General features: G+C 41.5%; 1 protein-coding gene across 3 annotated transcripts in view; it reads right to left on the bottom strand.

Annotated features, from left to right (window-relative positions):
• The window catches only part of ABTB2 (ankyrin repeat and BTB domain containing 2), a 135952-nt gene that overhangs the window by 17570 nt on the left and 96755 nt on the right, over positions 1-21627 (bottom strand). For all 3 annotated transcript variants that reach the window (XM_050897756.1, XM_050897755.1, XM_050897757.1), the window contains 2 exons: positions 6171-6323; positions 555-720 (listed from right to left, as the gene is read on the bottom strand). In XM_050897756.1, coding sequence (XP_050753713.1) covers positions 555-720; positions 6171-6323 — 319 coding nt within the window. The remainder of the gene's footprint in view (positions 1-554; positions 721-6170; positions 6324-21627) is intronic.

Genomic DNA, 21627 nt, shown 5'->3' with positions numbered 1-21627 from the left:
AGCATGATGGACTTTCAACAAAGCTAATACTGACTGATACCAATGCCGCTGGGGTTCTCGGCGCTGTTTCTTCTCTGCCAGGCTGTACTGAGAACATGTAACTCACTTTGCACCTGAAAGCCAGCAGACAGTAACACCTTTTGGTCACTCATCACTGACCCAGAGTGGATTTGGGCTGTTGAACCAGAAGAGAGTGTCACTGGCAAAAACCACTTTGTTTTGACATTGTCTTAGCCTTAAGACAACATCAGACTTTCCATTCGCAGCCAGCGTATTAACCTGTCTTCCCTCATCGTCTGAAACAGGCCATCCAAGGAACAGACCTACATTCCAGCTGATAAAGAAACAATTCACTCTAGGCTTTGACCGGCTTTTTGGGGGGTTATTTTTTTTGTTTTTTTTAAGGGATACATTTTCAGACTAAAACACAAGCTAGAATTCGAAATGCCTCGGAGAGGCAACTAACACGACCTCCTGTATTGATTTGCCACATGGAAAGGAACATGCAATTTGTTCATGCAAAGGATTTGTGTGTGTGTGGTTATATGGCATACCTGATCATCCATGGTGTTAACCCCGTCAGGTCCCAGTGCATCGATTGCTTGGTTGATCAGATCTGTCCTTCCACAGTTTAGCATTCGGAAACCCAGATCCTGCTGGAATTTTTCAGTAGCAGCCTTAGCATCCAGTCTCCGGAAGGAACTAAAGCAGCATTCAGGTCTGTGAAAGACAAAATAATTTGTGGATTTTTTTTTCTTTTTTAGCCCCATCTCCTACAGAAATCAGGCTTATGAATTTTCATGGTTTTACCTATCGTATACCTTCCCCACAGCATATCATTTCTGAAAAATCTGGCTAACTTCACTCATACTGGAGATAGAAGTTTTAGTTCTTAGAGAAACACAGTAAGTTCATGTAAACACTGCCAAAAAAATATAAAAAGATGTCCAAGTAGAGAAACCTCCTCGGTGCCCTCCTCCAAGGGAAAGGCAGGAAGAAGTCCTTATTCCTTGCCAAGAGTGGTATTTTCCACCCAGCCCCTCACCACAAGGGTAGCTCTGGACCAGCTACCGCTTCTGCTCCATCTTATCCAGCAAAACGGGAAGGGGATGCCGGAATATGTCCATACCATAACGGGCACTGAGCAGCCGGGGTTACTGCAGCAGCGAGGTTATTGTGGTGTGACCAGTGTCACAGGCTGCAAACCTGCAGCAATCCGGTTTCCTTAGTTCTGCTTCTCACAAAAAAACCCCCACCAAAACCCAGTTGCTTTAAATAATTAGCTGTATATATTTTGGCTATCACATTTGTGTTTTCCTGCTTGTTATAGGATAGTCCATCAAACGTACAAAAATATATTGCAAGGAGGAGAATGAGGTGGAGAGAAAGTGTGTCTAGTAAAATGCCAATGTAGTTCTAGGATGAAACAATTATGCTGTCTGTCTACCAGACTAGCTATTATTTTGAAATAAAAGGCATTTCTGAAAGAAGATCATGCTCCTTATTCTTTTCTGGAAAAAAAAATATCAAAATAAAAAAAAAAAAAAAGAAATCAAAATCAAATTTAGGTAGAGGAACATTCTCAATTCTTTTCCAATGCCTCAATAAAAGGAAGTGCATTAACATTTCTATGAGGCTCTATTAAATCCTTATCCTTTAGATGACTATCAAACGACCTTTATCTCATTTGGAAGGAGTCCAGGGATTACTGTAAATCCTCCAGTTATCTGCTCAGAGACTTCTGAATTCCAAACCTGGAAGTGTATCTCCTTCACTGAAGAAACATTGCCAAATTGGAGGTGTTGCTTATCTCAGCTGGGCATTGATATGGTCAGCCCTTTGATGTTATTTCAGGGTGAATGCCTTCTCTACGAGTTGTCTGGTTTTCAACACAGGCTCTTGTGCAAACTCTCAGTGAGTAAGATATCAGCCTGCCAAGTTCCTTTGAAAAATGAGATTCTTCCAACAAGGCTAACCTCTTCTGGAAACTTTGTGCGGCCCGCCAGAGAAGTAAAACACTCATCACTTCACGCAGAAGATTCAAGATGAATCTTATTCACGTTTTAATTCAGCTGGTCATTTTTTAATGCATCTGAACTTGCATTGATGGTGGATGACAAATGGTGAGCAGATGCTACGAACAATATGCTGAGTTAACAAAGATCCCTCTGCAGCCTGGTGACCGGTCACATTGTACAGGGGAAACCAGCATCTCGCCGCAGCTGCTTTCGGAAAGGAACTACATCGGGGTACAGTTTGGGGGACAGTCAGCAGGGAAGCAAAGTGACAGTCTTGGAGTCACTAGCTCTTTGGAGATACATCTGCAAATAACACGTGTCTGCGAGGCAGCTGAGTACATCAGAAGACAAGATCTCTGAAGCACCCAGATACTAGATTAGGACACATACAGTACAGAGCACAAGAGGACAGTAAGGCAAAAGGCTTAATGCTAGACACAGACATAAATTCTAGAGCTAGGCTAGTCAATTCATAATCTTGTTCTAGTAAGGTAGTTGGTACAGTATCGTGATGCTACAATATTATGTAGAATATGATGCAATGACTTTTAATAATAATAATAACTCTATGCAAAAAAAGTTAAATAAAATGACATCACTTGAAATCCAGTGAACCTCAGAAAACAAAAGTTTTTGAAGGGATGGTACCTGTCTTTGCACATTGTTTCTATTTTGCTAACAGGCACGATTCCACCCAGTGCTATTTACAGGTACTGTTGGAGCAAGAGTTGGGGCACAGTTCACCGACAAGCCCTGCAGAGCAAACAGCAAAACAGAACAGTTGCACAGAGCTGTCAGAGCGACCCGGCAGAAAGGTGGAGTGCAATTCTTGGTGCAGAGCTGCCGGGAGGCCAGTTCAGGCGCAAGAATTGGAAGTTATAATTTGTGAGCTTTACTCCTGGGGGACCTGCAAGGCTCAGCCCATGCAAAAGTTATGGTACACTTGCTGTTCTGTAGCGGTAGCCTGACAGCATGCTCTTCTATGATAGATGCAAAGTAGCTTTTTCTTTTAGAGTGTGATAAAAGTTAGAGCATCCTTCCAGAGCCAGGGGGAAAGAGCTCACACATGCACAACTGCTGTGCAGCAGCTGTAACCACAGCAGGTTTTCCATGTGTGAGTTGTTATCCTGTGGAGAAGAGAGGCAAACTCTCGCACGCTTCCTAGAGTAAAGCCTGTGCTCCTGCAGTTGCCCAGATAGCAGCTCCCGTGTACGCCCAGCTGTGCCCAGGGGATAAACTGAAGAAGTGAAGGTGGGCCGAGAGACACCGGGGGGGGGAAGAGCCCAGAGAGCAGGGAAAGGGATAGGGCTGAGGTCCCAGTTTGGGAAGGGACAGCTTCCCAAAGAGGAAGCAGGAGCCTGGTGTGCTCTTTGGGTTTCACAAGCAGTAACTACTACTATAACTACTGGCAGTGAGTGATTTAAATTTGGACTGCAGTGAGGAAAAAATAATAAAGAAAAGCAGTGTGTGATAGTAGCTTAATATTAAAATCCCAACATTTATATTTAAGTAGGTGGAAAAGAAACACAGTTCTCTGCAATCTAGCATTTCCCCACTTATATTATCATTTAACTAGTAACAGGTGAGTACTGAAGATGTTTATAAATTGTCCGGCAAACATAAATTGAGAGCATCCTATTAGAAGGCTTCATCCACTAAGACACAAATAGTTGTTGTGGCAGACTATACTGCCCAAGCAGTCTGTGTCAGAATAGATATTAGAGGTCTGAATTTCAGGTTATACTAATTATACTTTGTTCTTCTGCGCAACTTCTCTTTCAGGGATTTCAACATACCCTACCTGATGCATCACCACTGCAAGGAACTATCATTATGTGACTTTTAGCCTGTGCACCATGAGGAAAAGCGAGTTGCAATTTGCCTGTAGTCACACAGCAAGCCAGGGATAAATTTGGCTTCAGTTCCAAGATTTCCTTTTCCCCTAAATGTGCTGTAATGGCTAGATACAAATGACTGCTTTAAAGGGTCATATAATGGGCACTGGAAATGAGGCACTGCTCTCTCCTCATGTTTTTTTTCTGTTAGTTTAAATCTTTCATGCAGCAAAAAGACAATGCTCTTTCATACCACACATCACAGAACATCCTTAGACCTCTGAAGATAAAACTCAGGCAAGACAGTTCAGAACAAAGACTTGGTCAAGCTTAACTTTGATTTTTGTCCTCTACTACAAAGATGATGTGTGTTACTTTAAAGCAGAGGTTGTTTCACCTGCAGGGAACGCATACAGCATAGGTCCCTACGGAGGAACAGTTTGGCGAGGTAGAAGGTGTGAAAGGATCTTCGTTTTCTTACAGAATTGCCGTTCTTTCTGTAATAACAACAAACTGGATAGAAACCTCTAACATACTCCTTCCCTGGGCCAGTACTGCTAACCCTTAACAACCCAGCAATTGAATTATCTTGTGCCTGAATATCCCACATAGTGTGGCTGAGGCCCTTTATACCTGCTTCTCACTTTTATTTATTGCCTACATTATTTTCGACCTCCTGGGTTTCTATCGAGACCTTCCTTTCATAGGTGTATCATTACGGCTTCAGTTTGAAGTTCCAGAGATGAACCCCGTTTGCACAAAGGCTGTCTCTAACTGTTTTCTTTTAGCTCACATCAGCAGCAAAATCAAACACCCAAATCCCTGCCCTCTTTTTTTTTTGTTTTATAAGGTATACCATCTATACAGTAAGGGACTACCTGTGCTTTTTATGCCAATGTGCACAAAAAAACAGTGCAGAGACAGGGTGGGATGCCTTTGAAGTGGAAGGTTTGGATTCAGTTTTGAAATCAAAAGTCTTTCTAAAGGAGAGACTGAAAGAAAAACCATGAAACTGACTGGAAGTACTTGTGATGAGTTTAGTCTTCTGCAGTACTGTTCATCAAAGAATTTCAAAGGTTTTGGCAAGCATTAGGCACATATGTAAAATTAGTTTAGCCCGTATTAAGTTGCCTACACTAGCACCTACCATCCACACGTAAGCCAGAGTAGCGTGTGCTTTAATTGACACAGAGCACACGTACGCTGGCAGAGAAAAGGGAGAAGAAAAGCGTTCCAGGACTAAGCGTACAACTCCTGCTTTGTGGACGCCAAGTCCAAGTTCAGCTGCTCCCTTCCAGTCTGAAGCCAAGGAGTTTAAATAACTGCTGAGGATCACCTGTGTAACTTAATTTTTAAAAAGACTGGCAGCACTCTCCGTCGGTCAGGCACCACGTCTCAGGAGAACGGCGGGAACTGAGAGCTGAGAATAAGACTAGGAGTCAGCTGCAGCCGACAAAACATTCAGTCATCTAATTGCACCACCTTACTCACCAACTAATTTAGCTTCGCATTAGGTTTTGTGGGTAGTAAGTACTACCCTTCAGTTCACAAATGGGGAGACAGAGATGTAGCAAAAAGCAAGAGCCTTTTTGGCTGCCAGAAGGAAAAGGTAAAAAGCAACAAAACCAGATCCAGGACTCCTGATTAAAAGCCTCTTGTTGCTTTTATCTTTCATGAAAAATAATTCTAAGAGTAATGGTGTATTTTTATCTTTTCAGGTGATCATCATTTCGTCACATAAAAGCATGATAAAAGTATTATTTATTGTTATTAATGTGTCCTGCCCACTCATTTAACCCAAAGGTATATGGGGGACAAAATTCACTCAAGAAACAAGAATTTACCTTGTACTAAAGTTCGAGATGTAACCCTGATATCAAAACCAGTGCTAATGACAGCAACTTAAAGGACTACAAACCTGAATAAAATACCTACGATGTGGTAATGAACCAAGCTAATTATAAATCCCTGTTCAATATATATGTGAGGGGAAGATTTTAAAAGGTACTGATACTTTTCATCAAGGTATCTCAAAAAGCAAAGAATAATCTTGTAATTAAGGCTAAGGCATAAAAAACCAAATACTTGTACTTCAGTCCTTCTGTCTCATTCTTCCTACGTAAGTTTTGGCAAGATGAAGTCTTTCTACCCCAGCTGCAGTGTTTGGCCAAAGTTTCTTTATCTCTTGGAGTACTAAAAGGTTAAACATGTGTCGCCTGTATAGTACTTTGAGATCTGGCTCCTGTGAAATACAGTGAGAAGAATATTGTAAGAAGTTACAATTACTTTAGCTGCTTATACAGCTTAGTCCACATACTTTAGCTGCCGGGGCTCGCAGTCCAGTCCAGGTAAGAGCAGTCTGGCTGTCTGCCTGATATCATCACTGTCCACAGTTAAACTGCGCCGGTGCTCAGCGTAGGTGATAGCCACTCTCATCCACTCCATCAGCGGCGGCAGAAGCATGAAGGGTCTGTGCAAATAAAGAAGAAAAAAAAAAATCCATCAGAGTTAACATTGGCCTGCTATCTTGTACTGCGATGCAAAAGCACACTTCATCGCTTCCTGGGCATGCTTGTGGGAGGCTGGCACGGATAAAACCCACCTGCAGAGGCAAACCCTGTCCCTGTGGCTCAGCAAGACTGGCAGGTCACAGCAGCTGGAAGGAACTGGAACTGCTCAGCCTTAGTTATCTGAACTGGTGCTTACCCAAAACGGGGACATGCCGGGACATGCTGGTGTCATGCAACACATTTTACCCTGTGGGAAGTAGGGCCAGACTGAATATCAGGGACCTGTTTCTGCTATGAGCTATAGGTCAGGCTCCCCTAACTCCAGTGGGCAATGCTTTGTTTTGGATCAGAAGGGCTCTCATCTCAGGGGTGCAGCTTATATAAGAATTGTGTCTGTTGTTCTAAATAATCCATATGTACACGCTGCTCCACTGCTCACTTAGTAACACTGAAAATATTCTTGGTTATTTGAAACTTCAGTTAAACCAGGCTAATTCAGTACTACCTCCGTTGATCTTTACGTTACATTATCACTATCTGATGGCTTTTCACATCCTACATTTCTTACGTGCAGAGCTCAGGCGTCCATTTTTGCACAACTGACCCTCTAGACCACAGGAGAACTGTTGCAGCTATGTTTTGCTAGGGAGGAATGAGTAGAATCAAAATGATAACAACATGGAGACATGTCTGTGCAAGAATAAACATACAATATTACTTAGATTGTAAGCAATTTGTGGAAAAGCAATCTATCTGTTCCTAATTTGTACACCATCCAACACAGTGAGGTTTTACTCGATATGAAGGGTTGCAAGGCAATAAAGGAATATAAATAAGGTAATAACAATAGCAACAACAGTCATTTTGAACTAGCTTATGAAGAGGCCCCCTTTACTCCTGATATAAGAATGAACACAGTACTGAGAATACACAATAATATATGGGTACCATAATACTCTCATACACAACATATCTCGTCCATCCTCTCAATATACAGCCAGACTGATCTATTATTTGCTTGGTTTTTCCCCAAGGATACCTGCCACCCTGGTGGAAGGCTCAGAAGTGCCAGCTGTAATTCAAAACACCTTTCCCATTTCCAGTAACTAATTTATTAACGCTTCAAAAAAAGCCCTTTTCATTCAAGCATTCACAAGAAAATAACTGAGGGGAGAAGGTACCAATTCCTCTACAAAGTTAGAGGAAAAAAAGATACATACCAGAAAACATAAAATTATTTTGGCATTAACGAAAGGAGCTGAACCCATGAAAGGCATTTTCAAAGCTGTGCATGTATACGTGTGCGCACATATGCGAGCACAGTAAGAGTTAGCAGCACCAATCCCGTTAGAAACCATTTATCAATAATGGGATTTGCAAGCAGAAACTCCCTTTGTATGACTCTGAACATCCTTCAGGGTGGAATAACTCCACTGTAAAATATGTGCCATCTGTTTCCATTTTGCCGGTTGCAAGGTGCACTCTAAAACGCTGCCATTATCTCTTTACAAACAAGTGTGTTATTTTTCCCTCTGCTCCTTCTCTTCTTCTGAGTAGCGAAGCAGCATCTACAAAATCAGAGGTCCTTTTAAGCATGTGATCAATCCTGGATTGCCAATGCGAGGGTGTTTTTAACAAGACATCTACTCACTGCTTTTACCAGTTTACTTCTATGTCAAACAATCAAAATATCAGGGCTGCTACATTCATCACTTTGAAAACTACCCAGCAGCTATCAGTTGAAAGACTTTCTTGAAGTCCAGCTTGAATCCCCCAATTTGCTTAGGCTTTCTGACTTGTCCCAGACCCATGGGATGGGATGAATCCCTCCAGCATAGCCAATTCAGAGTTGACTGACTTCCCTAAGGGAAGAGCAGCAATCTGCAACAGGCATTTGGGAGATGCCTTTCAGCAGTCTGTTCCAGAGAACTTCAACCCTCATCTGGCCTACAAAAGATGCATTTACACCTTTTAAATTCAGGCACTTAAGGGAGGAGCCTAAATTAACTAGCTAGACTTTCTATGTACTCAGCAGAGCCTCTAGTATAGGATTCAAAGCTCCCAAGACGTGGTGAGGACAGAGAGGTAGGCTAAAAGCACCAGAATTAAATACTCAAAGCTAGATGGGGTGAACATCTCAGGGACCAATGGGAAAACTCATCTTTAGACCACATCACAGCTTCCCCAACGCTTTCGTGGTGGGAACACTGCTGGACAGAGAACCATGTCGATCCAGCACAGTCCTGATCATCTTATCAGGTAACGAGCCAAACCTTGATGACTGTTACACACTGCACTAGGCAGCAAGAGACTGTGGTCAGCCAACAGAAAATACCATTGAGTCTGCACCAGAAATAACACCTATCATGAAGAAATTTCCATTCTGTAAAAAATTCACATGTGCCAGGGTTATAAATGGCTTCCATGCAAAAGCAGACCTTGAATGTGGAAAACTTGGTTTGGGAGGGATGGGAAGGAGAAAGATTTTTGTTTGTTTGTTTATTTTTTTAGTCTCAACAGATTTTTCCAAAGGCTTTAAAACTCACAGCTCAACAGACAGCGTAGCTACCCTGTGCCCGAAGGACAGCAGACTTTGGATTGCAAAAAAATGTCAGGAAGGATGTTTCCTCGTACTGCTATCCTAATTTGACCCAACCCCACCACTCGCATTGCTACGCAAGTTGGATAAATCATTATTCTATCAGGAGTGACTATAATGACTGCAATTTCTATTTTGCTGTAGAAGTTTTACTTCTCTTGAAAATTTCTGGCTTGAGGATGGGCTTTCTGTTCTCTCCCCCGACACAAACACACACACACACACACACTCTTCTTTAACCCAGCTATTTCCTTTCTTCATACTGTCCGCGTGGGCATGCTCGCAGGAACAGGTCTGTGTTATTTTGCTCACTGACACGACATCAGATAAGCAGTATTATCGCACGATCTGAGCAGAAAGAGAGAGATGCAGTTCAACTGAATGAAACGCCAACATTGGGTTGCATTGTACTAAAAATAAATGCAATTATTCTTTTTCTAGAAAAGAAACGCAATTATCGTCCCTGTGGCCCTTAACCTGGGCATCTATCTGCCTCTAGGGACACGCTGATCATTTCACAGTCTGAAAAACACTGGAGGAGGGGAAGGGGAGAAACCTTCATGGAAAATTAACTGGGAGATGCTGCAAGCTAAAGAATTGATTTCTGTCTGTGCATTTCTGGCTGTGCCATGTTCTGTATTGTGCATTTTCCTCTGGACTTTCTGACATTTAGAAGCATTTGGCAGCTCATTAAATTCTGCACATGAAGTGATCCAGCCCTGGGAATCTGTCACACTCACAGCAGTAGTTCACTAGGAACACATACTCTCTGTTTTCTCTGAAGAAGAATGCCACCATTGCTTTGTTCAGTTTCTTGCCATGAAGTTGTGATGCCACATGTAAACTGGGAAAGTACACAGCAGTGGAAAGTAAAATAGACACTGCTCATCTACTATACATCCTGTAAAGAATCGCAGTAATGTCTGATACAGGCATGTGCTGTCAATATTTTATCCATAGGTTCCTTGAAATTTTCTCTATTTAGAACTGGACAGCCACTTCCATCCCAAGGGGATCGGGTTGGAGCTGGGTGAGATGTGCTCTGAGAAAGAATGGACTCTGTTGTGGGCTTTTTCCCCTCATTTGAACTGAAACACGTTGTTTTATTTAGACATAACCGAGAAGGATGATGGCAGCAGCACTTGGCAGAGAATTTATAGCAAGTTGTAATGTTTTCCTGGAAAATGTACTACACTCATTTGATTAGAATGGCCTAAGGACATGACTGGCATGTGGAGATCATGTGCGGCAGTCCTTGAGGAGATGCTCTGAGATCACAGACTTTCAGTGTTAACTCATGCATCACAAAGAGACTAGTCCCAAAGTGGGCTCTTCTGAGGATTTTTAACAGCCCTGGGGCCAAGACATTTTTGGCAGAGGGAAGTTAATTGTATGCAAAAGAGGAAAGACCTCCACAGGAGTTAGAAAATTACGTCATCCTTCCTCTGCATTGAATGCTAGGACAATGCACTTGGAGCTTGGCTTCAGAGGTGAGGAGCACCTGCTATCTCAGATGAAAACAGTAGGTCTTCCCAGAAGAAACAGCCATGCTATCAATTCCTCCCTCCTGCCTGGGTTCCCAGGAGGGTCCAGTGACAAGACTGCTGAAGAAAGGAGGAGCAAGGCAAGGAGACATTTTGCCTGCAGCCACCTCTCTCCTCCTCCTCTGCTATTTTTCGTCGCCTCCTGTTTTGCTACAGCAAAACAAAGAGGGAGCCAACAGTGACAGCAACATCAGGAAAGAAAAACCTTGTTCTTCTAAACAAGAATCTCCTTCTTCTAAAGCAGGAAAGAAAATACTGTCGTAATGGAAGCAGGTGAGAACGGCAAAATTTGCCTCCCTCTTGGCAGTCTGAGCTGGTCCTGAGACACACATGCAACGGACAGTCTCCCATCCAGCCTGTCCCATAGTCTTCTAAATGGTTTGACTGAACTGCTTTCTCTTCCCTTCATCTGTAACAACTGCTCTATAAGCCCCTGCTAACATTTTAAACACGTGCAAACTTTAGCATCGCAAAACATGTGTAAATACCAGAATACTTATGGTCAGAGTAGGGTAAGCCATGATAACTCCCCGTATTTGATTTACTGAAACTATGCAGAGGCTACGTGCAGAGAAGAATCCCAAATCTTTAGAGATCATTCTGTTTTTTTGCAAGGGACTGAAAAAAGAAGAAGGGCTTTCAGTGCAGTGCAGTGAGCTAACGTTTGAGTTTAATGCTGGAACCAAACTCTATGGTTCAGTCCCATTTTACCCTAAAATGACAGAGCTCAAAGTCACTAACACAAAGCGAGTTAACAACAGCTATAAAAAGCTATAGCTCAGTCTCACCTGTTCTCTTTGGTATTTTTTTTAAAGGAATAAGCTTAGAAGTCATATTGCACGTATGCACACAGAGAAGGGACTAATGTGACTAGCAGGGATACTGGGAGCGACTGCCGGACTGCCGAGTAAGCCAAGCAGGCTTTTTCATAGCTTTTCAAGGCTCCTAGTTAGGGGTCCTGGGAGACCCCCATACAATGAGCAGAACTATGTAAGGGAAGAACAGGCAGGAATAAGACTAATCTGCAACAAAATGGTGAATCATGTAGGAGGGTGGCTAGGAGAAGAAGCGTTGTTTGAACGTTACACCAAGATGGAAAAACCCCAAGGATGGCAACAGAGTCAAAAAGAAAACAGAGTGAAGTCTCATTAATTGGAGAAGGGAAAAGACTCTGAGGCAAGACAGAGTATCCAAAACCTAAACCATGTCACGTCAATGTGGAAAACAGTGGCATATTTACAGTTTGGATTCTCAAACACTAAACCCCTCTTCAAGCTGCAGGGGAGGGGAAAAAAAAAAATCTCTGAGTATGTAATTATACGTGAATAAAATAACAACAGAAATGATGATTTAGAAAAAAACACAAAATCTTTGCTCCAAAACACAACCAGCTTAAGTCAGGAGCCATTCGTTTCAGATTCAAAATATTTCACTAAATTTGCAAAAGCCTCCCACATTTACAGAGAAAAGATAGGAATTACCATGCTGGATCTGATTCAAGGATCATCTCAACAAATGCCACGTCTTTCAAAGCAGAACGTCCCAGATCTTCACAGAAAAGGACGAAGAAATTTAATCACAGCCAACTGGCCCAAAAAGAAAGTTTTCTTCTGAATTCCCTTGAAACAATGACTGGCTCACATCTTAGAAGATAAGAGTTCTCAAATGTTAGTGGATCATTATCAAGTTACTAAGGTCTTGGCTTGGATATGCCATGACACTAACTTCCACAGTTTAGCGAGTTATCCTTCAGTCAGACACTAATGGAATGAAAAACATCTGGATAATATTATATTTATTGGGATCCTTTCTCCACTGAATCTGCCTTCACAGTTTCCTCTGCTTATAGAACATAAAATGGTAGAAGAATAGTTTAAATCTAGAACTGGCAGCTCTGATCTTTCTTGGCAATCCTAGTAACCACAGACAGAAATACCGCCTTTTCCACCCTTGTCTGCAAACCGCACTGAGAAATAAGGTGCAGCATCAGACAGGTTTTACTTCACGTTAACTGCAAATCAAAGTAAAAACTAAATGCAAGCTCACTGAAAAAAACCCATGAAGTAATCATTAGGAACTCCCTATGAATCTTAAAAAAAGACCCTCAAGTCTGTGGTTTATTTATTATAATCACATTTTACAAACTTTGTTTTAACAACAGGGAAAAGATTCCATTTTCAGGCTGAAAACAAGTACTTGTGCTGCTCTGGAATGTGCCATGTGTCTCATCAGAAAAACATATTTGTAACATCTGTATGCTGTGGCAGAAGGAACTCTTGGTTTCTAGACAGACAGAAAATAATTAAAACCAACTTAAATTGTATATAGTTGATGATAAGAGTCAGATATACACGATAGTTTTAACTACAACAATATGGTCATAGTTATGTGGTCAAGGATCTGACTGACTTCCATCTGCCTCCCCCGGACACACACAGAGCTGTTTGATCCCTGACGGGCACTGCGAGTAGCCACCTCAGCAGAGGAAATGCGGAGGAAGGGAAACCGCCGATCGTGCTCCTCCCAACTCCTCGACATCCTAAAATTCTCCATAAGCTGAAAACTACTGCAAACAATCTGGGAGGTGAACTATTCTTGCATGACTCTGGACCTAACTGCAGTCTTGACCTCAATTAATATACAGCTGTATGTTTAAATCACTTGCAAGATCAGATGCAACTATGAGGACTGACTTGCCGTTACATCTGCTGAATTAGACACAGAAAACAGCACTTGCCAGTGACCTATGCGTGTCAGCTTGTACCACCAGACGTGCAGAGGTCAATTCTACAGATCTCCTCTGAAGAACCTGGGTCTCAAATCCCGTCTCTGACCGGCCGAGAGCATCCTCGCATCGTCACTGAGACACAGGTTCTTCCCACCATGGAACAGTGGCTCCGGCCAGGTCATTTGCATCAGATCTGTTAAGCCTTTCCCGACTCTTATAAAAAGGTGACTACCCTGGTTTGCAAGCCTTCCATTTTGTAAGCACACGACGCTTTCTGGACAAGACCTAACCATGGCCCAGCCCTTTCACAGCAGTTGCTCTGAAGGAAGCAGTGCTTGTGCCTGCTGGGCAGGCGGGGTGGGAATACACCTCGCTGCTGCCCCTCAGAGCCGCAGAAAGGACGCTTCACATCTGCGTGCCCCTCAGAAATTGCTGTTTGTCATTTTTGCTTTTACAATTTAAGTTTCTAAAAGGCCAAATGTGCTTGTGCTGAGTTACACAGCAGGTCACAAACTGCCTCAAACTTCAAAATGAACTCACATGGAAAAACCTTAAGAAGTCCCTTTGTGTCCTTGTTTTAAATACTACTACTTTTTTATTTTTAAAATTAGCATCATTGGCTAACAGAAAATAAGAAAAGAGAAAGGCCATTTTTGTGGATTTCCTGGGTTAGTCGATGAAAAGGGCGCAGGAGACTTTGCAGGAGGACCAGAAATGGCTGACACGTCTTGTTCCCCCTTGAACCAGTCTGACATTTGGAGGCCCGGTACCCACGACCCACCCCAAGGAGACTGACCAAGGAAACCTTGCCATGTGCGACAATTCCTCCTGCAAAGCAAAACACTGGTACGTTTTGGAGCAGGACATGAATACAAACTACACGCATTAAAGAAATGAGCCTGTAAGAGCACGCTATGTGATGGGCAGAGATAAACACGGGTAGAGAGCCAGAATGGGTTGTCTGCTATTCTTGGATTAGCCTCGATCCTGTGGACAGAAAAACCAACAGGTAAATCCTATGGTTCATTCCAGCAGCTACACTGGCAAACTAAAAAAAAAAAACCCACTGCTATCTGCAAGCAGATTTATCTGAGGTCAGTGCAGTTCTTCACTATCCAGTGCTGAGACTCCTCCTTCATTTTTTTGCCCATTATACTTAATTCCCAAAAGGACTAGTAGGATTGAGATAACAGGCCTCTTAGTTATGACTTCAATCTGATTTGCCAACATGCATATGTTAAAAACATATGCTGATTCTCAAGCCAAAACCAATCTGCCAGATTCAATCGTAGAACTAATTTTCAGGGCCTAGTTGTAAAATCCCAAAGGCAGAGCGTTGCCATGCTTATCAAAATTGCCTGAAGCTCCCAAGTTACAACTATGTGAACAAAGAGCCAGAAAGATAAATATTTTTGTGCAGTTCTGGAATACTGAAAATGGTTTAATTAATTATAACTGCAAAAGTTTGTTCAGCTAAACAAAGACAATCCTCACCAAAGCAAAGGGTTTTCACAATAAATAGGGAAATGTTTCCCATCTACCTTACAGCACAAGCCAAAACCTAATTAATATTTCAAAAGAGAAATTGTTTTCAAAACACAAAATAATGGTATCTAGAGGCTAAACATTTCAAGGTTAAAAGATGATTCTTTCATCTTCAGGACTAAGAAGAAGTTGATGAAACTTCTATTTTTCTAATTGCCTGACTGATGTTACACTTCTGTGCCATGTCACACTACTGTGAGCACGGCCTTCTTGTAACGTCAGTCTCACCTGACGCTGACATCAGTGTTTTCTTAATGAAAATCTTAATGAAAAAGTCATCTTTTGGCTTTTCACATTCCTGGAATCGGAGAAGTTCCAGAAACTAATTTAGCATGAAGGCATGAGGAACACACCAATACATGCGAATGAAAAGAACTGATTTTGGAGCACTCTTAGGTACAATAATGTACTGTGTGCACTAATATCAGGTACCCACTCCACCCAATAGTGTAATTATACGATCCAGGTTCTGGCTGCTGTATTATAATCACAGAAGGTCTCACAAAACAGTCCAAATCTTAAGAGTCCATTTTTCTTGAATAAAAGGCAATCAAGCCCACAGGGTGTAGCACTTGTGAATGAACAGGCAGGAGTCTTCTCTCTAACTGCCAGGTAAGACACACAAGATCTGTCATTAATGAAAGATTAGAAGCAGGAGTAACATCACTGCTGGATGAAATAGATGCCAGTGTGGCATTTTTTTAATGATTATTTTGCAAGGGAACATTACTTTGTCCTAATGGCAAGCTGCTCAATGAACATATTTCACATATATCTTCAAGGAGCTTCTGTTTTGTTCCTCAGTTCTTGTCTTAAAATATGGAAGAGTTGCTGTGCAGAAATGAAGAGAGTTGTTTCATCCAAAGATGTTTGGTATCAGTGGTGAATGAATGTGTTTCTGTTTTTTACTGGAAAGCATAATGAGTTATATGTTTGCGTTTGCCTTAGATAATTAAATAAATAGTGCCATGTAAGCGTATAGATATAAGAAATATAAGCAACAGAAGTGTCCTGAATTTAAAGAAAACAACCGTTGCGATGAAGTCAGTCCTCCTATGCCAGACTTGAAATCCGCTCACTCTTCCATTTTGTGTTTAATATTGTGAAATCTCCCAATCTCCCAATTTCAAACTCTTTTTATGCTTCTATCACCACGATTTTTATGGTCATATCAATGGCTATCAATGAACCTAAGTAGCACTACAAATGGCAGACATAACTGCTTAACTATGGGATTCTGATAGGCGGTCAAGCTCAAATTCTTTCAATTTCCAAATATCCTAAATTTAGAGTATGCATGCATTAAATTTCAACATTTGGAGCTGTAGTGCTTCTCAGCAGATGCCACAAATTCCAGCTACTAATTCTGCTTTCAGCACGGTTACTTAGATCTGCTAGCACTGCTGCTGAACAGTCTCTCGCTTTAACTGTTATAGTGTATGAACTTTCAGTGAATTTCAAATAATAATGTTATGGTTCAATACCTCAATATATACCTGCAGGAGATTTTTCAGCAGATAACAGTTTGGTCTAACCAAGAACAATGCAGACAGGACACATGTAAAGTTAAGCTAAGAAGATTTTGCCACCTTGGGTATTAGTAGCCTCCTGACATCTCTACTGAACTATAAAAACTGTGTTGCTTTCCCTTAGAAAAAGGTCTATAGATCTAAGGCCAGAGTTGTAGAGTTCCTATTATAATAAATTTATGTGCTGCAGACAATAGCCATAGCTGACAAAATATCATGAACTTTGGCAAGTCTGGTCTCAAGTCTTTCAAACACTGTCAGCTCATAAAGCTAACTCGCTTAACTGCTCTTCCAGCTTCTCCAGAAGGACGTTGTCCACATATGCATTGCAGAATCTAGCAGGTAACTTCAACCATTCCTCAAAACACATGTATTTCTACACCAGAAGTAGGGGGAATCTTCACAAACGACAATCTTGCAAACAAGCGATGTAAAGGCACTTACTTTCAAACCTTGACACCATCATGCACGCAGTTGCCAAGACTACTAGCACAAACAGTCGGCCAGCAGCATGCACAGCAGCATAAGCAATACTTTCCTACAAAGCAATTTGTCATACTACCAAAGTTTTTATATCTCATGTGCTCTGAACTACAGAGTTGCAAATTTTATGCCAAGTTTGCAAACGACTAAGACACTCGCAATGTTTGTTTATACCCATGACATCTGCAGTACAGGCTAGGAGATAGATTAAAAAACCCAACTGTCACACAACTCTCCATATCAAGGTTATCTGTTACCCCATCTCTCTCTCTAAAAAGGCACACTTGAATAGTCTCATATTAATAGATTAGATAAGCATTCTAACAAGGGGTAAGAGAACGATGTTTTCTTATACACAGCTAAAACCTGTTCTTGCAACAGGTCCAACCTGCTTCATTTTGACCACTGCAGACGGTGCAGCACTGTGGTTACTACAGGAACACGGAGGAATTTCAAGCTCCAGCTACCCACTCAGCTAATGACTAGCATGACAAAATAATAATTTTTGTTTCTAATACCAAATTGCAAGGATATTTTTTCTTTTCAGCCCCATTAAAATTCTGCTGCCAGAAAGCAGATCTAAAACCACAGAAGCATTGATGAATGATGTTAAAAATGACAGTTAAACATGCATCAATTCTAACGCCAAGTGCAATGTGCACAATTATTCTTTTTCAGCTTGTTGAGAAAAATATGATCATTCAAAATCTTCATCTGCTCTACGCTTCGTTACCTGTTGCTTGAGTAAACCTATCAACACCCAGTGCTCTGCATTCCAAACACGAAGGAAGAGTAATCAATAAAATGTATACAAACCATGGGAAACAGCTATCTTTCTTCCCAGAGTTTTTACCTCAACTAAAACTGAAGAAACAAAATTATTTCAGAAATAAACTAGTTTTCATTCGCCTCTCTTCACAGCAGGCACCTCTGAGCCCTGACTGTGAATAAAGCTGTACATAGCCAAAACTATCACACACCACTATACTGGGGCAAATGCCCTTTCTACATGTACAGTCAGATTAAGCTAGTTTGGCCACTTACCCTTAAGCATATTGAGTGTCTCAACACAGACAGTTTAGCAAACTAAAAGAGGTTCCAAAGTGAGTTAATTAAACTATTGTAACTTCTTGTATAAGAAAGAATGGGATGCCCAGATGGAAAGTCATTTAAGGAACATATGTTTCTGTGATGTTCTAATGCACCAACTCTTCAGAGAGATCCTTCCTGAAGGATTTGGCAGCCACAACAGGGAACTGAGCACTGACTGCCTGGCACAGTGCAGTGCTGCACAGAGGTAACGCTTAATCACACAGTCTGGATGCTGGAAGCAATATAATTACAACAAGATACATTCTGAGCAGGTTATATTAGTCCTGTTATAATTTCATGCTAATGTGCTTATATTCCTCTCAACTAGCTTAACTATCTTCTCCTAGTACTGCGTCATGGACAACTCATCCTTTCCTACTGAAAAAGCCTACCAATTCTGAAGGACCTGACTCAGAAGAACCCCGTGTTTCTCTCGAAGGATCTTTTGCATTTCTGAAGGAAGCCGAAGCGGTGAGGAACGGCTCAGTGAATTCCTTACAGTAGCAGAGAGTTTTCCAGCAAGCCTAGGAATAAAAACTTACAGCTTCTGTCTCCTCCCTCTGTTCTCTAGCCATTATGATAGACTTTCTAATCCATGGAAGAAAGAACTTCAGGTACAAAGTCTTCAGTGGAACTGGAGTTCCCAGTAGTTTGCCTCCAGACTGAAACTACCCCTTTCAGCAGCATCACTCCAGATTTACACTGATAAGCAGTAGGAGCAAAACACAACTCGGTCTCTTTCCTCTCTAAGCAAACACATTAGACCAGCATGCATTGTATCAACACAAGGTTGTTTAGCCCCAGAAGAATCCACGAAGCTGAATCAGCTCAGACATGTAACTCATTGGAATAGGATTTGTCTTGCAGAGCAGACATGCTTTCTAAAACAGTCAGTTCAGCATTTACTGTAAAAACATGTGATGAAAACAGTACAGTTTAGCTTCGTAAGTGACCACCAGGTCATGGCAGTACGGGCACTCGTAGGTATAGGACAAGGAAGCGCAAACTGCCAGGGTCTCCTTTAAAAAGGAAACAAAGCAGAGACATACCAATCTAGGATTACCCCAGGGAAAGCTAGATTTCTAATCTCCACAAGGTCACAGAGAAAGAATGATTGTTGCTATTATCATAAATTATACCCAGAAACATTTACTCGTCAGAAGAGCTTAGCTCTTAGCTCTCTGTTACAAAGATGTCAGGAACAATAAGAGCGAAAACCCCAACAACCTGCCAGCCCTGGCTGCTGCACAGCAAAAGCTCAGAATTGTGTCTTTATTTAGTATGGCCTTTGTTAAAGCACCAGCTAACTCCTTCCTCAGGAAACAGGCACGTTCTGCAAGTAAGGCTCTGTAATTTAGTCCAATAGGAAATAATATTAACTTCAATTGAAAACAGCAATTACTGAAAAAGAAGAAACTTGTTGGCTTGTTACCATCATCGTTCTTTGCAGTACGTTCAGAATCTTTCATCCACAGAGTTACTGCTTTTTACTTATATTAGTTACAAGAGCACTACATTGGTATCACAACACTGTCTTTAAGAATCTATGCCTAGGAAAAACAGAGACAGGCTGATATTAAATGACAGCAAACCAGCCAGAGTCAAGTAGAGAAATTTAGACTCTCAGTCAGTCCTCTACTATTTCAATGGGCAGTCATGGTCCGAAAGGTGGAAAAAGAAGCCAGGAGACCTTGTCTTATTCATTTCTGTGTTTCTGTAATGCCTTTTTAGTAACACATGCTGTAACAGTTTTGGTTTAAGTTTCCCTGGATTATTTCTCCTTCATTTTTGATGCTAGCTTGCTGCTTAGTCTTCTCATCATGAAACAGCAAACAATAAACAATACACAACACAGCGTGCCTAGAGGCACTGAAGATTTCTGTTTGTACCAGCCCTGAGAATCCAGGCAGCTAAGTTGCCAGGCTTTCATTTTCTTGCATCTTCTTTTTTATCTGAACAGATGGAAACTTAAGAGCAGAAGCCAAGAACTTAACATGGGCATCTTTACAGTAGTTACAGTAATTACTGTAGCTGTAGTTATAGTAATTGCAGGGTGGTAGCACACACACACACGCACAATGGTTGTCATCTCTTCATTGCTAAAGATCATCTATCTAGTTTTCAAACATTTTTACAAATAGGGGACATTCGCCAGAAATGGCTTAGGTTAAAGACAGTCTTTCTGGGGATTTCCAGCAAGCACTGAGGTCTACTGTAAAATGTCTATGAAAGCAGAAAATAGTGTTTTTCAAATGGATGTTTTGTAACCGACAGGACAAAGACTGCCAAATGCCTTATTACTTCTCGAGGTAGGTGGTAAGGATCAACTACTGCCTGCTGTCGACCTGAATAACCAGTTCTAGGAAACAATTTATTGATACCTATCGATGATTGGGAAGTTACCAGGCTGACACATGTAAAACAACTTTAAGGGACAAATACTGTAATTAGAACCACAGAAGCACAGAGCAGCTGAGGTTGAAGGGCACTCCTGGAGATCGTTTAGTCCAAACCCCCTTGCTCAAAAGCAGGGTCAGCTAGAGCAGGTTGCCCAAGGTCACATGAAATTGGTAATCTTTCAGGTGACCTGTCCCCCTGAATCTGTGACATCTGAGACTTCTCAGACCATCCTTAACTATTGTGCATGGAAACCAGTGCATAAGCAGCAGCAAGATTTCAAGACAACCTAAGAACCTGACTTTTTGGCACATGGCTTCACATACAGCCATTAGCATCAAATTTTTGTTTCCCTGTGTATGCTCTTTTTTACCTGTAATGCTTTCCCTGTGTGCCAAGGCTGGCATAGGAAGGCAGACTCTTTACTCTCCATGAAGTCTGCTCTGTGCTGTTTGACTTCGTATACAGTGAGATTCTCCTCCTTGCAATTTTGCAGAGAATTTAAATAATCTATGTTTGTACCACACCCCTGCTCCAATACAGAAAGATCAGAAGATACAGGCTACTTTGGAAACACTCCAATAACACTACAAATTGCTTACAGCCAGTAATATGGAAGAAAGGCTAGGCTGTCCCAGGTGTGAGATACGCAGAGTTAAAAAAAAACCTGAGCAGTGTTTGTTTATACAAACAACATAAAAGGGGGGGGGGGGAATCTAATTCAGAGTAGACTGCATTGCCAGTTTCAGCAGTTACACTTGGATGAATTTGATCCTCAGGATTTGCAATTAATTCCCTTCACTGCTGCCAAGGTCACCCTTCACATTCCAATTTCACAATCTTTGAACTATAAACAAATGAACAATTAAAAAAATTACGAGACTTAAAAATACCTCAATAGATGATGCCAGGCAAAAGCAGGAATATTACCAGGAACCCAAACATAACTGCTGCCTGTCAGCTATTGACTTTAACCTGACTTGGTTTTAATTCACTGCACATATCCGATGCTATGGTGCTCAGAGCATGCGTGGACACACACAGAATAATAAACAAAAATAAACATTTCATCCTGGATCTCTCTTCAGTCTTTCAGTTAGGATACCAGGAGCACATATGTAGAAGGAGTCCCACTAGCACAGGCTCTGACTCTGTTAAAAAGTCAGTAGTTTCTAAGTGTTTCTGTTTTTTTTCTGGCTAGATATTACTGCTGTGCTGAGATGTCACCATAAAGAGCAGGAAGGTGAAAGTTGCTCACCACAAGCGTGATAAAGCTACTGACTCCTCCTGTTAGATGATATATGTTCTCAATACTCAAAAATGTGGAAGATATTCAGTATATTGCAA

Source organism: Gymnogyps californianus, chromosome 5 (assembly GCF_018139145.2).
Source record: "Gymnogyps californianus isolate 813 chromosome 5, ASM1813914v2, whole genome shotgun sequence".
In the NCBI taxonomy this organism is placed as follows: Eukaryota; Metazoa; Chordata; class Aves; order Accipitriformes; family Cathartidae; genus Gymnogyps; species Gymnogyps californianus.
Note: the sequence above shows the minus strand (reverse complement) of the source record. Positions and strands in the feature narration are given on the sequence as shown.